Genomic DNA, 19763 nt, shown 5'->3' with positions numbered 1-19763 from the left:
ATAACAATATATTAAATGCATTTTTGGATTAAATGTTACTATGAATCATTTTGACCTGTCATGTATAAGAATTAAGCAATGAACCAGTAATTCTCAGGAAGCTAAACATCACTGATTCAAGGTCAGGAAGCATGGATAAGGAGCACTGCTGAAACACTGGAAAGGCAGGAAATAAGACCAATGGAATTAATAGAATTAAACTACCATAGGTTTTAGAGGGAATTCTTACCTTCAACATTTATATCATACAATTGTTTACGTGTCTTTTATCAAACTATGCTGGGACTGTGATTTATAGTCAAGTTCAGTTCAAGGAGTTTGCCATGTGTTTTGTTAGGACTGTGTATATCTTCAACATGGTATTATGACTTAGCAAATCAACCTATCAAAGCAGAGTCATGAACTGAAGTGCAAATTTATTTCAGTACAGCAAATCAGTAATGAAGAGTCAGGCTTGATGACTATTTTGCTTCATCTGGAGTTGCTGGCAATTTCTATGGAACACTGTTTCCTTGGGAAATGCTGATGAGAGTTGACTGAAGACTCTCCAACATTAATAGTTACCCAATGGGTTTTAACATCTAATCGGGATGGTAAGCCTAATATTGTTTTGGACTTAATTATCTTAGCTCTCAATTTCTTTATACAAGCTTTATTTTGCCCTGACATGGTGTAACCTATCAGACTTGACACCAAAACATGGATCAGTCTTTTGCTGCCATACTTCCTCAATATACAAGTTTCTCATTCTTATAATTCAGTTCATAGTATGCCAAATAAGGCATACCACAGAAGTAATTTAGAAATAACTGTGTTTTATTTCCTCATCCTCATTACTTCTGCCTTTCCATGATGCATGGATTTGTCTTGGTCTAAGGAGAAATGATAAAAATCCATGTATTAAATTCAATTCTTACTTTCATTCTCTTCCATTCATTACATAGAGGGAAAACTAATGAAGGTTGTGTAATATACAAGCATAAGCTAGTAATTCATACCTGAGGAAGCTGAAATAACAATAAAATAAATTCTTTGGCTTCTGATTCTGGTTTGATTAGTTGCAGGAAAATATAATCCTGGCTTTGAGTGCCACTAGGCAATAACACGAAGTAGGACAAAATAAGCACAATTCTTGTCATTAATGTAAGGATATAATGATAAAAAAGAATCACATTCATTCTAGATATTCATGAGTTAACTAACTCATGAGTTTCTGGATACATACTATGGCCATGATGGTGAACCTATGGCATGTGTGCCATAGGTGGCATGTGGAGCCATTTCTGCAGGCACGTGAGCCGACACTCAGGTCAGCTCCACTGCGCATGCCTGTGCGCCTCCCACCGGCCAGCTGATTTTTGGGTCCCTGCCAGGAGGCGCGTGCGCATGCATTATGGGTGGGGTGGGGTGGGGTGCAGCGCCCTCTGCTCTCCGGTTTTGGTGCTAGGCTTCAGGGAGGCCTGCTAGCACCAAAATGGGTTGCGCGCATATGCGCCCGTGGGGGGACATGGGCAGGGGGAGCGTGGGGGGTCATGCACTCATGCGGTGGGGCGGGGGAGCACGGTCACGCATGCATGCGCAGGGGTCTGCGGGGGGGCATTGCATTATGGGTGTCAGCACTCGCTTTCGGCACCTGAGGTAAAAAAGGTTCGCCATCACTGTACTATGCTATTTAAAATATTTATTTATTTAGATACCACCTTTTATTCTTTTTACAAATAATTCAAGGTGGCAAACATATCCAACACAAGATCCAATCTGGGTTGGTCACCGGGATGAGGTTTAATCTTCCAAGCTTCTGGATTCATGCTGGAGTACATCTTCAGGGAACTTCTCTCTACTGGAATATGTGCTTTGTGCTATATTGTATGCATCATATTTATGTGGTACCTGCCTATTGGTTGATTGGTATGTTCATGGCCGGCAATTAGCTGTTGTTTCTTTGTGGTGCCAAGTCCTTGGCTCCTACGTATCCAATAAGTGGTGGTAAATCAGCACTCCTGTTGACTGACAAGGGACTTGTTCCCCAGGCTTCAATCATTTCCCTGGGTATCTTTGTACCTGCATGGCCAACAATCTTAGTAACTGCGATAATTGAATGTACATCCTTATTCATTGCAATGTGAGCCTACCAGTGAATTTGGGTCTCCTCGTCTGAAAGCTCGCCTGTATTCTTGCAATCTGGTGGTTAGATTCTTACCCGTCTGTCCTACATAGTCACAGGGACAATCTATGTGGGGGATTCAGTAGATTACATTAGAAGTATCTCCCACCTCCAAGCGATCTTTGCTCCAAGCGATCATGATTTGTCCTTGTATGGTAGCCTCTGGCAGTGTGTAATGCCCATTCGAGATCTCAGAAGCTGTGTTCTTCTGCTTCTGAAATGTTTTTGATGTATGGCAAGATATGACATAAAGTTGATCTTGTACTTTCTTTCTTTCTTTCTTCCTTTCTTCCTTTCTTCCTTTCTTCCTTCCTTCCTTCCTTCCTTTCCTTTCCTTTCCTTTGTATGTGTTGTGCAGGCATCTTGTAATAAATGCTTGTGGGTACCCATTCTGCTGAACTGTGCACTTCAGTACTTGTTTAGCTTGCTGGGTACTACAGTGGATTCTCACCCTGCCATGAAGTGTTTTGATGCAACTCTTTTTGTGTTGCAGTGGATAGTTATTGTTGAAACTAAATAATGAGTGGAGTGTTGGTGGCCTTGCGATAAACCATAGTTTCTAGGTTTCTATCTTCTTGCCTGTTGACTAGCACATCTAAAAATGTAACTGTCTAGTCATTTCTTCCTTCATTGCGAATTGTATATCTGGGAAGATGGAGTTGAGTAGGGTATGAAAGTCTTTCAGTGCATTTCTTTTAATAATGACAAACATGTAATCCATGTAACAACAGAAATAAATTTTGGTGTGTAGTTTTGAAATATGTTGTTCTAGTTTGCTCAGGACAGTTTCTGCAATGACTCCTGAGAGTGGGCGTCCCTTTCATGAAGAAAGTATGTTGGCAGTATATTTCCTCCTATTTTCCCACAACAACCCTCTGGGGTGGGGTGAGCTGAGAGTGAGTGATTGGCCCATAGTCACCCTTCTGGCTTTACACAAAGCAGCTGCATGTCTTTCACTTTTTCTTTTTGTTATTACTTCTATTATTTATTTATTTTTCTTTTATTTCTTTTATTTGTTCTTATTTCTTTTTAAAAATATTTTTCTGCTTTTCTTATTTTACTATTTGTCTTTGTACCCAAGTAATAAAAGTAAAAAAAGAAAACAATTAAAATTGAGAAATAACATATTTTGTATTTTCCTAAGTTAAAGAGCAAAAAGAAAAAAAGGAGAGGAATTGTAATTATCCCAAGGAGAAAAAGAATAAGAAAGAGTAATTAAAAATAGAAAAATAATTAACTGCTGTTCTAGTGTCTCATTTGTACCTATGGTCCACAAGAAGCAGCTGAGCTGCAACTGCATGGTCACTGTTGGTGACCATCTATAGTTCAGCAGCCAATACTGTCTTTCATTTTCTCTTTGGTTTTTCATATTATCCTCACAATAACTCTTATAAATAAGTTAGATTGAAAGAAGTGACTAGCTCAGTGAGTGAAGAGGAATTTGACGATGGATATCCTCAATTGCAGTGTGGCATTCCAAACATATATCAAGCATTTCTCTCATTATTTGTTAGCGCAGAAATCTTCAGGTGGCCCAAACTATGCATTTGGAAGACAGTTGTAGCAGTCTGCCAGGAACCAATCATTTCTCACTGACAGTTTTGCTTGGTTCTTCACTGGATCTGCAAAACCCTGTTTTGAACATCTAGACCAGGGGTGTCAAACTTGCGTCCTCACAGCAACGTCATGTGACGTATCACGACTTTTTCCCCTTCACCAAACTGGGTGTGGGTGTGGCTAGTAGGTGATGCATCCAGCCCGTGGGCCGTGAGTTTGACAGCCCTGATCTAGACCAACTCTCTGTCAAGTTTAGGGATCTATTATTGCAGTATCTATAATAGATGGCTATGCAGACATTACTTAAAACACCTCCACCTCCAGATGGCCACTATCTCCAAAGATAGACTCTCATATTGTTAAACAGCTATTATACTTAGAAGTTCCTCCTAATGTCCAATCAAAATCTACTTCTTGGCAATTTAAACCCATTGGTGGCCCTATCTTGAGGAACAACTCTGAATAATTCTGTCCTGTCTTATATATATCACTTTTTTGGATACCTGAAGGTAACTATTATGACTCAGTGAAGTCTCATCTTTCATATGCATGCAGTGGCTCTACCCAAAACCCCCATGGGCTTCTCCTTCCAGATCCCTAATTCTTTTGGCTGCATTGTACTGGGATAATTCAGAAGAATGGAAGTGGAGATAAACATAGAAGCAAACACCATATAAGGTGGAACATGTATCTTACATGTCTACATTATGTATATATATATACATAAGTATGTGTATATGTATACATTACAGAAGCTGCCAAGAAATGACAGAACAGTTATAAAGTTTATATAACTGTTGGTTAAAAACTGGGAGTAAGCTAGGGATAGTTGATATGAATCCAAGGTATGTCTTTACACACAAAATGAGCAAAGACGTGTATGTGTATGTGTTTTAGATGTGGAATGTTAGCCAATGGCAGGTGAATTTTAATGAGCAAGTGGCTGCAAATTGGAGATTGTCCCCCATTTATAACAGGGGTGGGGAACTATGTCCCTTTAACAATCGGTGAACTTCAACTCCCAGAATTCCTGAGCCAACATGCATTATAACATAGATGTCTTTACATTCTTAACCTGATTTCTCTTGTCATATGCTACTTGTGACAATATTCCAAATCCAAAGAGTTCAACTGGAATATTAAGATTTATGATAAGTAGGCATTATGATCATAAGGATAAAATTGCCCAGTAGTTTTTCTACTGGAAAAAAACTATACTTGTACTATATAAAAATAGACTTGCATGATATTACTCTTTTGATTAACCAGTTAACTGCCATCATGGAAGATACTGCAAGATGGTTGGCATCAGATGGATTTGTAACTGGCTGACCAACCACACTCAATGTGTAGTCCTCAATGGAACTGCATCTACATAGAGGGAAGTATGCAGTGGAGTACCCCAAAGCTCTGTTTTAGGCCTAGTACTCTTCAACATCTTCATCAATGACTTGGATGAGGGGATAGATGGGAAAATCATCAAATTTGCAGATGACATCAAGCTGGCAGGAATAGCCAACACTCCAGAAGATAGGCTTAAGGTACAGAAGGATCTTGATAGACTTGAACATTGGGTGCTATCTAACAAAATGAAATGCAATGGTGAAAAAAGTAAGGTCTACATTTAGGCAAGAAAAACAAAATGCACAGGTACAGTATATGTGGTACCTTGCTCAATAGTAGTAACTGTGAGAGGGATCTTGGAGTCCTAGTGGACAACCATTTAGATATGAGCCAGCAGTGTTCAACAGCTGCCAAAAAAGCCAACACAGTTCTGGGTTGCATAAACAGAGGGATAGAATCAAGATCAATGGAAGTGTTAATACCACTTTATAATGCCTTGATAAGGCCACACTTGCAATACTGCATTCAGTTTTGGTCGCCACGATGTAAAAAAGATGTTGAGACTCTAGAAAGAGTGCAAAGAAGAGCAACAAAGATGATTAGGGGATTGGAGGCTAAAACATATGAAGAACGGTTGCAGGAACTGGGTATGTCTAGTTTAATGAAAAGAAGGACTAGGGGAGACATGATAGCAGTGTTCCAATATCTCAGAGGTTGCCACAAAGAAGAGGGAGTCAAGCTATTCTCTAAAGCATCTGAAGGCAGGAGAAGACGCAATGGGGGAAACTAATCAAGGAGAGAAGCAACTTAGAATTAAGGAGAAATTTCCTGACTATTAGAACAATTAATCAGTGGAAAAACTTCCCTGCAGAAGTTGTGAATGCTCCAACACTGGTAATTTTTAAAAAGATGTTGGATAACCATTTGTCTGAAGTGGTGTAGGGTTTCCTGCCTAGGCAGTGGGTTGGACTAGAAGACCTCCAAGGTCCCTTCCAACTCTGTTATTCTATTCTCTGTGCATTTCAGTACAAAAGTTGTAATATTTTAATGTAATATAATTTGGAGGTATCCTACAATATTCAGCTTTATAGCATAACTATTGCTTTTTTTTTTTTTTTGCAGGAGAGGTAGGTAGACAGAAATTTTTAAAAAATACAGAAAAAAATACCAATTTTTAGGAATCCAAACATTACTTCTAGTAGATTAAACATCTAAACACTAATGTGTGTTATCTGTGCTCGGAAAAAAGATATGGGAGTTGCGGGGGGACACGACTACATAACTTTTACTGATCTAGAATTCTGTCATTAACACAGATTAGGCACTCAATACTATTGATACGTGCATTTATTAGTCTTTAATTCTGGTTTAAAAAACAAATTAAAACTCAAATTACTGTGTATTAGGGCAACACAATAATTTTGAAAGAACCGCTACACAATGAGGAATGTGAATAAGGCCTCTTATTCAATCACTAAAGCAGACATATTCTTTGTTAAGACTCATGCAACTGGTTTGAAAATACTTATTTTGGTATGTGTGTACATGCACAGCCACTTCATGTTTTCACCAAGAAGAATGTATCTGAAGCCTATTCACTTTGCTTTCATCCTATTGCAATGTCTGTGTGTAAAAATGCCTGTACAAATAGGTATTTTGTCTGAATAGGCACTGTTCAGATGATTTATTTATTTATTATATTTCTATACCGCCTTTCTCCCGTAGGACTCAAGGCGGTGTACAGTCAAGAAAAATATAGACACACAAACATCATAAAATTGCTAATTAAAATTATTACTTAGTTTGGTCAATTAAATAAAACCCAGAATTAGATAACATTTAAAAAATCATTCACATGTTTGTATGTTTAGCCCTGCCTGTTGGAACATCAGGGTCTTGAGGCACGGCGGAAAGCACGGAGATCAGGGATATTCAGTATCTCCGGGGGCAGTTCATTCCAAAGGGTTGGAGCCCCCACAGAGAAAGCCCTCCCCCTGGGAGTCGCCAGTCGACATAATTTGACTGATGGTACCCTGAGTAGTCCCTCCCTGTGAGAACGAACTGGTCGGTGGGAGGCTATTGGTGGCAAAAGACGGTCTCGTAGGTACCCAGGTCCTAAGCCATGGAGCGCTTTAAAGGCGATAACTAACACTTTGAATCGCACCCGGAAGACCACCAGGAGCCAGTGCAGCTCGCGTAGGAGAGGTGTTACATGGGCGTAACGAGCTGCGCCCATAATCACCCGTGCGGCTACGTTCTGGACCAGTTGGAGCCTCCGGGTGCTTTTCAAGGGGAGCCCCATGTAGAGAGCATTACAGTAGTCCATACGGGAGGTAACTAGGGCATGAGTGACCATGCGCAAGGCGTCCCGATCCAGAAAGGGACGCAACTGGCGGATCAGGCGAACCTGATAAAAGGCACCCCTGGCCACGGCCATCAAATGATCTTCTAAAGATAACCGTGAATCCAGGACACCCAAGTTGCGGGCCCTCTCTGTGGGGAGCAAGATCTCATCCCCTATTGTCTGTGATGGTACCAGCTGACTATACCAGGACGCCGGAAGCCACAGCCACTCGGTCTTGGAGGGGTTGAGTCTGAGCTTGTTTCTCCCCATCCAGATCCGCACGGCCTCCAGGCAACGGGACATCATAGCAAGGGCATCATTGGGGTGGTCTGGGGTGGAGATGTATAGCTGTGTGTCATCAGCATACTGATGAACACTCACCCCAAAACCACGGATGATCTCACCTAGCGGTTTTACATAAATGTTGAACAGAAGGGGTGAGAGGACTGACCCTTGCGGCACCCCACAAATAAGGTGCCTCGAGGTCGACCTCTGCCCCCCTGCCAACACAAACTGCGAACGGTCAGAGAGGAAGGAGGAGAACCACCGAAGCACGGTGCCCCCTATTCCTAACCCCTCCAGCCGGTGCAGTAAGATACCATGGTTGATGGTATCAAAAGCCGCTGAGAGATCTAATAGGACCAGGATAGAGGAGCAACCTCTGTCCCGAGCCCTCCAGAGATCATCCACCAATGCGACCAATGCCATTTCCGACTGGAACGGATCCAGATAGACAACTTCATCCAGGTATCGGGGTAGTTGTCGCGCCACCACACTCTCAACAACCTTCGCAACAAAGCGAAGATTGGAGACTGGACGATAATTTGATAATATAGCCGGGTCCAGGGAAGGCTTCTTGAGGAGGGGCTTCACAACCGCCTCTTTCAAGGCGGCGGGAAAGACACCCTCACTCAGAGAAGCATTTATAATCCCCTGGAGCCAGCCTCGTGTAACCTCCCGGGAGGCCAGTACCAACCAGGAGGGACACGGGTCCAATAAACATGTGGCAGCGTTAAGCTTGCCCAGAATCCTGTCCACGTCCTCAGGAGCCACAGAGTCAAACTCTTCCCAGATAACGGTCTCAAGACCTGCCCCGGTCTCCTCCCCTGGATCTACCGAATCGGAGTCCAGGCCTTCCCGAATCTGAGCGACTTTATCATGCAGGAATTGTACAAAATCCTCAGCTCGACCCTTTAAGGGATCTTCCCGTACCCCCACCTGAAGTAGGGAGCGGGTCACCCTAAACAGCGCAGCTGGGCGGTTCTCTGCAGATGCAATAAGAGCGGAGAAGTAGCTAGACTTCGCCGCTCTTATCGCCACTAGGTAGGTCTTAATATAAGATCTCACCTGTGTTCGGTCAGATTCAGATCGGCTTGTCCTCCAATCGCTCTCCAGGCGTCTTTTCCGACGCTTCATCTCTCTCAGCTCCTCGGAAAACCAAGGAGCTAGACGAGATCGGCATCGGGTCAGAGGCTGCAAAGGCACGACGCGGTCCAAGGCCCCAGTAGCCGCCCTGTCCCAGGCGACTACCAGGTCCTCAGTCGAGTCGTGAGCCAGAGTCTCAGGAAATGGCCCAAGCTCCATCAGGAACCTTTCGGGGTCCATCAGGCGCCTGGGACGGAACCATTTGGTTGGTTCTGTCTCCCTGCGGTGGGTGGAAGTGACTTGAAAGTCCATGTGAAGGAGAGAATGATCAGACCATGACAAGGGCTTGATGTCTATATCCCCTATTCTTAGATCATTCAGCCACTGATCAGAGACAAAAATCAAGTCCAGAGTGTGATTCCCCAAGTGGGTGGGGCCTTGAACTACCTGGGTCAGGTCCATGGCCGTCATGGAAGCCATGAACTCCCGAGCCATCTCCGACATCTCACCAGCAGATGGCAGGTTAAAATCCCCCATAACAATAAGTCTGGGGGTTTCCACCGCCACCCCGGCTATAATGTCGAGCAGCTCAGGCAGGACCGCTGTTACGTGGCAGGGAGCCAGGTACGCAATCAGTAGGCCCATCTGAATCCCCCGACCCCACTTCACAAGGAGGGACTCACATCCAGCTATCTGAGGAACAGTGGCCTCCCTCGGGCAAAGACTTTCTCTAATGATTGCTGCCACTCCCCCACCCCTTCCCTGAGTCCTTGGCTGATGGAATGCACGGAAACCTGGCGGGCACATTTCCACAAGGGGAACTCCTCCCTCCTGGCCTAACCAGGTCTCCGTAATCCCTGCCAGGTCAGCACCCCCCTCTGAAATAAGATCATGAATGAGGGGGGCTTTATTTACCACTGACCTGGCATTACATAACATCAGCCGTAGACCCAGGGTCTGAGACTCTGAACAACCCGGGAAACGAGCAGTGCTTTGGGGGTCGGAGTGGGCAATCGCTCGTAAACATCGAGTGCGCAATCCCGAAACATAATATGGCCCCCTGCAGCCGTCATATCTGCCCCTCCCACTTACTATACTAATGCCCATCGCTTCATCCCCCTGCATCCTTGTCAGATTTCTGTCCCCATCCTCCCCACCATGATTATCAGACCCATTACCCCTTTCAGTGGATTTATGGATCCCCCCAGATCCATTCCCACAATCCCTCCCAGAACCCCTTAAAATAGAACTTAAAGATTTATCTAAAAAACCCCAAAGCCGTCGGTTTTTTGCAAACCACCTCTCAGGGTTCCAAAACCCGTCCTCAAGGGCGGCCCTTGATAACTGAGAGGGCCAGACATGCGAGAGGGGGGAATCTCGCAGTGCAAGGAGCTCCGCAGTTGAATACATCAAAGATAGGAGCGAGTTGAAGGAGATGAAGGATCATTTTCTTCTAAGAGTGTTAGAAATGGTTAAGACAGGTAATTTAAAATAAGGGAGGAAATAGATGTAAAAGGGAGACCAGTATGTTACAAATGTCAATACATCACAACATCATCGCCCTCTCACGACGATGGGAAGTCTTGTGATTGTAGTAAGTCCATCCAAAGGAAGTGGAGGTAGAGGTCTCAAAGGGTCGTCCTCTCACAGCGACCAAACCATTTGAAACAAACAAAGAGAAGGTGGTCTATTTCCCCATAATCCAAGACTCTCGATGTCTGTATCTCCTCCAGTCCTGATACCAGCAATGGCCGAGGATTAGATCAAAAAAGTAAGGCAGAGCCACTGGACAAAGTATTTAGGGTTAAATAATCAGGGTAATCTTGGGGGAATAGGTGGTAAATAAAGCTGCAGATCGATCTAACATTGCAAGTTAACGCTGAGTGGTCGTAATAGATCTAGATCTGATAAAGGAGAGAGGGACAGTTGAGGGGGAGAGTAAGTCATCATCTCCAGATTGTAATCCTCAGTCCCTATCCATCACTTTGCTCAGGCTACTTAGTTCAATTAGTTTAATAAGTCCTCAGAGTTTCAAGAAAGAGGAGTGCAACAGATCCCTAGAGGTTGAAGGGATCCTAACATTTATAGCCTTTGCAGCATTGCCCTCTCCTCTATTAACAACGAGGGCTTCCTTGCAGCCTCCTGGTGTTGCCGTCGCTGTCGCTGCCATTAGCACCATTCCCCTCGCCATTGTGGTAACCCCCCTTGCCATAGACATCATCGCCGCCGTGTTGCTACATGCAGCGCCTATTAGCCCAGGCATCATTATCAACACCCTATCCGGAGTCGCTGTTGCCACCGTCTCGCCAACCATTTCATCAGCTGTATTAGACTCAGTGGTTGACCCGGTCATGACAGCCAGGCTTTGATGTTGACATCCTCCCCACCGTCCTCAGTCTTTTTACTGACAAACAGCTGATCTTCGGGCTCGGCTCGGATTTTATCCTTGGGCTCCATCCACAGCTCTATTGAGCCGAAAATACCTCAGCTTGCTGGGAGGGGGGTCTGTGGATGGTTAATTGACCCCCACACTCTTGAAAATGTCGAAACATCTCCCTCCTAGCCTCGGAGTTTCAGCTTTGAGCTGCCATTTTGTTTTGCAACTGTCAACGGACCAGTTGACATTGGTGATTTGTTCATGTTCTCAAACATCACAAATACCTCTTCTGAATACTTTGTACAGTTCAACTGGATATATGCATACTAATTTTGCATATTTTTTCACTACATACAATAAACATAGGGAGATACTAAATTATTTACTATAGGAAAAAAAATAAAAATAACAATTTTATTTTTTAAATATTCCTGGCAAAATCATCATCATTCTGTAAATACTAATTCTCTTTAAATAAATCAAAGAATATTTTTAAGCAATTAACCAGTACAACTCACCACCTGCTAAGATTAGTTAATAAAGCAAATAGCAAGAATTGGGTTGAATATTTTACATCCATTGTATATATGCAAAACCCTCAAAACGCCTTTATCATCAATCATATCAGGGCAGGATTTAATTTATCTCTTTAGCAAACTATTCTTTCAAAGAAAGTATATTTCAAAGAGTATCTCACCAAAGTGATATCCCGGGAAGCAGCAGCTGCACTCATGTGTAAACTAGGTTGCCTTACAGAACTACTGCAGTCTAGAGCTCGTGCAAAAGTACCAACAGCACTGAAGGAAGAAGGGAAACATTATGAGAACAATGAAACTGAGATAATTTTAAAACAGTGACAGAAATTCATCCGTTTACCTCCTTAATATATTGTTGATTAGCATGCACATTCAACTGCATTATAGAACTTCAAAGCTTTCCCAAAAACACTTGTAGAATTTGATCCAGCACAGAATACTTATTTAGTACACTGTATTAAATGGGACTTCCTTTTAAAATGGCATGTATAAAACTGGGCAATGAAAAGCAAAATTTTACTACAAAATATGTTAATTTATATGTTAATCTATATTTTGATACACAGAATACCAACAAAATGCTATTATTTCATTTAATTTTTTAAACAGATTTACTCCTAATTTTTAAAAATAGATTAGGTTAATTCTTGCATTCGTTAAATAATTTAATTTTTTCACTCTTTTTCTCCTTTTTCCACTTAGCACTGTAGTTCTTAGTACTTTAATTACTTTAATTACTTTAATTTTTTCACTCTTTTTCTCCTTTTTCCACTTTGCATAAAGTCTATAGTCCTTAGTATACAATTAGGATCTTGGAAAAATAGGTGTAAGGATTGGTTCTCAAGCTGAAAAGAATTCAGATAACTACAGCTACAACTCTCCTGGAATCAGCGAACAGACACATCTTCCTTATGAGAAATAATTCACAAACTGTGAGAAGCAGCACCAATAAGAGGGATAATTTGATTTGTGTTCATTTTCTAGAATCCTTGGATCAATACTACTTTCATCTTAAGGCCCTGGTGGCGCAGTGGTTAAAGTGCAATATTGCAGTCAAATTCTGCCCATAGCCTGGAGTTTGATCCTGATGGGGCTCATAGTTGACTCAGCCATCCATAATTCCAAGGTCAGTACAATGAGGAATCAGATTGTTGAGACAATATCCAAATAAGCTTATATTGTAAATCGCCTAAAGAGTGCTGTAAAGCACTATGGGGCAGTATATAAAAACCTAAATGCTATTGCTGTGCTGTTAATAAAACTTACTGAAGAGAACCATGTGAGATTTGTATTTGGGAAAATTTAAGCTTCAGTTCCAACAGCTAACAAATGCATGATAATAAAAGCACCAACAATGAGAAATGGTTTGTGATGCTCTTTTAAGTTGCTTCTGATATTGGTGACCAAAGAATGTTCTCAGATAGAAACTTAGCAGACACAATTTGAATCAATTGTGTCCAGACTGTAATATCTGGATAGTCTTCAAAAATAATCCCATGTCCAACATACTGCAATCAACTAACTGAAGATCACCACAACTCATCTATTTCTGAATCCAGAAGCTCTTCTCAGATGTATTGTATTGGGATTCTTATAATTTCCAATACAATCACAGACTTTATAAGACTCAATAACACAAAGAGAAACATTGCATTTTAAGAACACTCTTTAAATTATTTCTCAACTATGCAATCATTATTTTTCTATGGCTAAGAGAACATGTAATATCAGAACCAGTCAAATGTATCCACTTGGTAGGATTTTGTGAACTACTGTGAGATATTTCTTGCTTCCCACATAACAAGAGTGTGCAAAGAATACCTTAGAATATATTGTAGTATAAGTAAATATATGAATTAACCCACTCTCAGAATTATTCCAATATGTCAACCTTCAACTTCAAGAAAAATTTCAAATTATATTTTCTTTTAATTTATTTTTTTAAGATCCACTTTCAAAAGAAATGCCATAGTATTTTCCAACTGGGTGGTTTATATTGTAAAGTAAGGTAAACTGTGTTTCTTGTAATAATTTACAAAAGTGGGTGAGGCAATCAACTATTCATTTTCCTCAATCTTTCTTATTTTAAGAGGACTTTTATATGAAATTGGACCACTACTTTCACTTTATTGAAAGACCACTACTGAGTGATTAATGCTGCTTGGCTGACATTTTTAGTTTATTTTTGGTAGTGATTGTCATGAGTATTTTTCTCTGTATAACAGTAATCTGACCTTTCTTTCTTTTCATACATTTGCTCATGTATGACAGTTATGTATTTACATTAACAACATTCTTGCCCCGAGAATAACTAGCTACTTATGAAATATAAATGGTAGTCACCTTCACAGAGATATAGTCTATCAACCACTATTAGCAAAGTAATTAATTATCTGTTGCATTTATATCCGTCCTTTCCTTAAGCAGTATTTACTTTGCTTTTTAAATATTTTTTTTGTCTGCTGCCCATTTAAGGCCACAGCTGAAATAAGTGGGTTTAAAAGATAACAACCAAAATGATAGCAGTCATACAAGGAAAAACTTATACATTACTGTCACTCAAGGCAAATTGACAAACACTTCTTTTGGTTTGATGGACAGTTTAGGGTTAGTGAATACATAGAGACAGAAAAATGGTAATGCCAGAGAATATACTTACTTTTCAGAAACATGAAGATCCTTCTCAAGAACAGATGCATTGTGGGTTTCAAAGAATTTGGCTAATAGGATCTTTAATGGAGATTCTACCAAAGACTTTTTTTATTACAACCCCTTGTGTGTGGGTTATAAAAGGAAATCTACAAAGATCATTAGGGGATTTTAGGCTAAAACATATGAAGAACAGTTGCAGGAATTGGGTATGTCTAGTTTAATGAAAGAAGGACCAGGGATAGCAAGGACAAGATAGCAGTGTTCCAATATAAAGGGCTGACACAAAGCAGAGGAGGTCAACCTATTCTCCAAAACACCTGAGGCAGGACAAGAAACAATGGATGGAAACTAATCAAAGAGAGAACCAACCTAGAACTAAGGAGAAATTTTCTGACAGTTAGAATAATTAATCAGTGGAACGGCTTGCCTCCAGAAATTGTGGGTGCTCCAACACTGGAGGTTTTTAAGAGATTGGACAACCATTTGTCTGAAATTGTATAATTTTCTGCTTGAGCAGAAGGTTGGACCAAAAGACCTCCAAGGTCCTTTCCAACTCTTATTATTTTGTACTTCTTTTACACAAAAATGAAATGAAATATTAATAATTAATTGGAAATTAGCAGAATTTTTTGGAAACAACTTAAATAAAGGTTACTAATTTAGTAATGGTTTGGGATGCAAGTAAAGCTTTTATCAGAGGTTGTTTCATATAATGTAATACTGAAGTTAAAAAGAAGAGTGGAGAGAAAATACAGCCTATTTTGGATAAGATAAAAAGAAAACGAAGAAGAATTAAAGGAACCTCCAGGCAAGGTAAATATCTCTAATCGAATTAAACTGTTACAGCAACAGCTAATATTTGCAAATAACCCAGGGAAATGGTTAACTTATGAAACGTATAAGAAACGAAAATGATACTGAAAATTCAAGATGTAGGCACAGAACTAGGGATAACCCTCAACTTACGACTGTTTGTTTAATGACTAAAGCTATGATAGCCTCGGAAAAGGTCATTTAAGACCTGTATTCGCTCTTACATCCAAGGTCGGAGCTAGTAGTGACTTGAAGTCATATAAACAGTTCAATGAAGATATAAACAGACTATGGCTCTGCTAATAAAAGGTCATGTTACGGAAATAAGAAGTGGCATTAATATAACAATTATTGGGAGTTGGACAGTATATAAATTTAAAAAAACTAAAATAAGAGAGAGATATATCATAATGCAAGTTATTTATTATATAAATCAATGGTGCAATGTCAACTGGGAATACTGTGTAAAGTTCTGATCTCCATACATCATAAAGGATATAGTAGAATTAGAGATGTTATAGAGGACAGCAGCTTCTCTATGAAGAATGGATGTGACATTTGAAAATGTTTTGTTTAGAAATGAGTGAATGAGAGTGGTCATGATTTAGGCATAGAAAGTTTGTATGGTGTACATAGATAAAGTAGACAAGGGAAAACTATGTTATGTTTTCTAAAATACTAGAACCAGAGTTCATTCAAAGAAACTGAATTCTGGAAGAAATGGGACAGACAAAATGCACAATTAAAATTTGGAATTATCTACCACAAGATGTGGTGCTGGCAACTAGCTTGGTTGGTCCCAAGAAAAGATTAGGTCAATTTGTGTAAATAATGGGGATCAATAGCTATTAGCCTTGATGGTCATGTGAGTACCTCTGAAGGCCATCTGCTGGGAGACTAGTAGGCTCCCTTGTGTAGTTGGCTGATCACGGTAATAACAGACCTCTAGACTATAAGGGCCACATGTCCAATCCAGCAGAGTAATACTTATGTTTGAGACTGTACTCAAAGTACTGTGCTTAAGACTGTACTCAAAGTTTCAAAAAGTATGGCAACAGAACGGAAGAGGTAAATTTGATAGTCAAACTGGAATCTCACCAGATTATAAAATTAAATTTATTTCAGTATGTCATCAAGCCTGACTATTAAAAAATTAACAAATACTTCACATTCCATTACATATTCAAAGTCCAAATTGGGTATGTAAATCTTACCGTGCTACCACTAAAAATTGGTCAATCTGATGATCAGTGAGGTGGCTATCTGGATCCCAAACTTTTACTTCAAGTTTTGCCTGTTCCCTGTCATCTGTTTCTCCTGGAAGAGAAATATATATCAGATTAAAATTAACAGATTAAATAAGCAATCAAAATATTTTTTCAGTAAGAAACAGTTGTTATCACATAACCTGTAAAATATAACATTTGTTACAGATGCCTTCATTTGATAATAAACATCTGAATTGGGAATCTTACATCCACATCAAATTTTTCTAAAACTTTATCAACTAAGCCAATCCAGGATCTCTTTGGTCATTTTTTCAAAGATATTTCAGAAATAGAGAAATAGAATGACCATGAGTGGGCAAAAAACTAGTGGTAAGACTTTCAACTGCCTGCCAGTTTCCCCATTAATATTGCTTGCGGAAAGCTGGCAGGAGCTTGGTAATCTCTCTTCCTCCTCCTCTCTCTCCCCCCTTTGGAACTGTCTGCCACTTTGGTGAGGGGAAGGGAAACAAAGAGAGCTGTGGCTGCAAGAAAAGTGCTCCCAATCTCTAAGGGTGCCCTCTCTCTAGGGAGGAAGAGGGGTCACCTGTCAACCACCAGCATCCCCTGTCCAGCTCTACCCTGCCAGCAGGCATAGTCACTCCTTCATTCTAGCCTCACTGCCCACTATTGTTAAAAATTTTTAGATTTCAGTCTCTATTCTAAAGCAGCCAATCACTGCTTGCCAGTCAGGCCAGTCAACCAGGTAATTGAGTGCAGGGATCAGGAGGCAGGAAAGAGGATGAAGATACAAAAATCCCATCTTCCCATGTGCCACACAACCTGCAGATTTCTGTGAAGTGTAGTTGGAAGGTGTGATGGAGCTTAAGCAATCACAAATTCATTCCCATAGGAGTCATGGATATCAGCATTTTGTAAATTAGCCCACTTGAGCTATCCTGGTTCAATTACTGTTGCCTAGACCTTCCACTTTTTCTCATCTGAAGATTACAAAGAGACACAAGAGTTTTAGTAGTTCATAGATATCCAACCCACAATCACATAATTACATCCAATTTTTTTGTTTCAACACAGTCCCGACAGTACTTATATATTTACTCCACAAACTTAATTACTTATAGATCTCTGCTTCTTAGTCACAGATTCAACATAAAAGTAATTTATAGCTTTTCCTGAATGCAGTGTCATTTGTCCTTGCAACAAAAAGCAATTAGACTATATTTGTGCAGTTCAGTAATCCATATCTTTGTTTCTGTGGCTAGATTGTGGCTAGACAGCTTGTCTCTGATCTTTACTTCCACTAATTTTTCTTGCAGGAAAAAAACGACCAAACATCAGTGCATCTCCGACTTGTGCAAATGAAAACACAATATGCAAAGTTCAAGTTGTAAATCTTTATTTATACAGGCTGCATTGTTAAATAATTCATTTTAAAAATTTGACTTTCACTTCAAAATAAACCTTTTATAACACCTATTATCATTTTCTGGGCATATCAGCATTTTCTGGAGATTGTATAAATATGGATAGAGAACCAGATAGCCAAGTGTCTTTTTTTGCTTGAAAAAATTACCAGTAAATTAAACAGTCACAAACTGTCTACTATTGGAAATAAAATAAAGTCATGGTTAGCCTTGCAGGATAATTTTATCTTATCTTTTAGAGTCGTGGTTTTCAGTCACTGTGCCAAGGTTCATTTGAGTGCTCTGAAAGGTCTGCAGGTATACTGCAACAAGGAGCAGGAAGTGCTGCACACTTGTGCAGCCAGAACCGTGACATCATCAGGGGTGGACTGCCTATATTTCTCCTTCCAAACCCAAGAAACCTGTGATGTCAAAGGAATTCCAGTTTCGTGACCTAGAAATCTCACATATGAGATGTGTGCTATGAGATGGAAAAAGGTTGGAAAAATCACTGTTCTAGAGAGTTAGGTAAATATTTTCCGTATTTTCATTTTAGGAAACCAGCAATAACATTTTCCAATAATTAAAACTGTAGTTAATATTTTAGACCAAGTTTTAATGTATAAATTTGATAAATTAAATTATCAATTATCAATTAATTTTTGGGATTTTTGGGATGTCCACTCAGATTCATCCCTTGTTTTCCTCAAGCGGCTCTTTAGACATCTCTTTGCCCTTTTCAGAATCCACAGCTCCTATGTGAACCATAGGGAATGTCATGGGCAATGGGTCAATAGAGGCCACATAGATGTGATCCTATCCAAAGCTTCAGCTGCCCTTTGATTCTAGGACATAACCAGAGCTTCAGCAGAATATCTGCCAGTTCCCTCTGAAACCCATTTGGGCCAATCAGTTGCTGGGGGCAGATCATTTGAATTACTCTGGCCCCCTTGTGGTGGTGGTGGGGCGCATCTAAAGGATACCAGGCCATGATTCAATATGGACTGCCTGTGATCACTGGACACTGGAAGGGCTGTTTTGCAATAGTTCAGTTCCTTCTTCATCAGGCAGTCCCAATCTCTGGTAATAAGGAAGGCGAGGTTGGACAATGTCCATCTATATGTTGTGTATCAGACAATTCAATTCTTCCTCTATTGTTTAATATCTATTTGAAGTTTCAGGGAGAGGCCACCCTTTGGTTCAGGACAGATATCATCCAATTATACTTCACACTCCTTGATTGGGGGATGCTACAAAGATCTTTTCTCAGTGCTCAAGAGAGTCTCTAGAGCAAGATGGAGTTATTCTTGTTTCATCATAGTTTTCAGTCTGTCCCTGAGTTGTCTCTTGAGAGGAAGGCTCCTGAGAGATATCCAAATCTTGAGTGTCCTCTTATTGCTTGAATGGCAGATGAAGCTTGTGATCTGGAGGGCAACTGCCCAGCTTTGTCTGTTACACTAGTTCTAGGGCCCAAGGATCTTGCTATAATCAATACCTGCCTAGACTAATGCAATGGGCTCTACACGAGGCTCCATATGTGGACAACTTGAAAACAATGCACTGATGATGTTATCTGGTTGGGTAATAAAACATCTAAAAGCAAGCAACCAAGCTCAGAAAGCACCGAGGACTCCAAAGTTCAAATTTCTGCTACATATATTCTCTTCTACTGGCACTTAGAAACAGAATGTGTTGCGCTGCTTACTAGCAGGTGGTATTTATAAGGAGCATAAAATATTTTTGTTATATGCCCTACATTGGCTAAGTATAGGTTTATAGATGTAATTCAAAGTGCTAGCTTTGACTTATAAAGCCCTATGTGGTTGTATCAATCTGATACAAGGCATCATGGTAGAAACTAGGAGCCTTTGAGTTCTAGTCCTGCCATAGCTACAAAGCCTGCTGGGTAACTGTGACTAGTCACTCTCTCACAGCCCTGGGAAGGAACCAGTGGTAAACCATTTCTGAAATCTTGCCAAGAA

At 40.4% G+C, this 19763-nt stretch overlaps 1 protein-coding gene across 1 annotated transcript in view; it reads right to left on the bottom strand.

Annotated features, from left to right (window-relative positions):
• MTA3 (metastasis associated 1 family member 3) overlaps positions 1-19763 on the bottom strand; it is a 125490-nt gene that overhangs the window by 57253 nt on the left and 48474 nt on the right. The window contains exons 7-8 of the mRNA XM_034427684.3: positions 16367-16469; positions 11849-11948 (exon numbers count right to left, since the gene is read on the bottom strand). Of these exons, the coding sequence (XP_034283575.2) occupies positions 11849-11948; positions 16367-16469 (203 nt within the window). The remainder of the gene's footprint in view (positions 1-11848; positions 11949-16366; positions 16470-19763) is intronic.

The sequence above is a fragment of the Pantherophis guttatus genome, chromosome 1 (genome assembly GCF_059756535.1).
Source record: "Pantherophis guttatus breed Tessera chromosome 1, ASM5975653v1, whole genome shotgun sequence".
NCBI classification, from domain to species: domain Eukaryota; kingdom Metazoa; phylum Chordata; class Lepidosauria; order Squamata; family Colubridae; genus Pantherophis; species Pantherophis guttatus.
The sequence above is the reverse complement of the archived record's forward strand: the minus strand, read 5'-3'. Positions and strand labels throughout refer to the sequence as shown.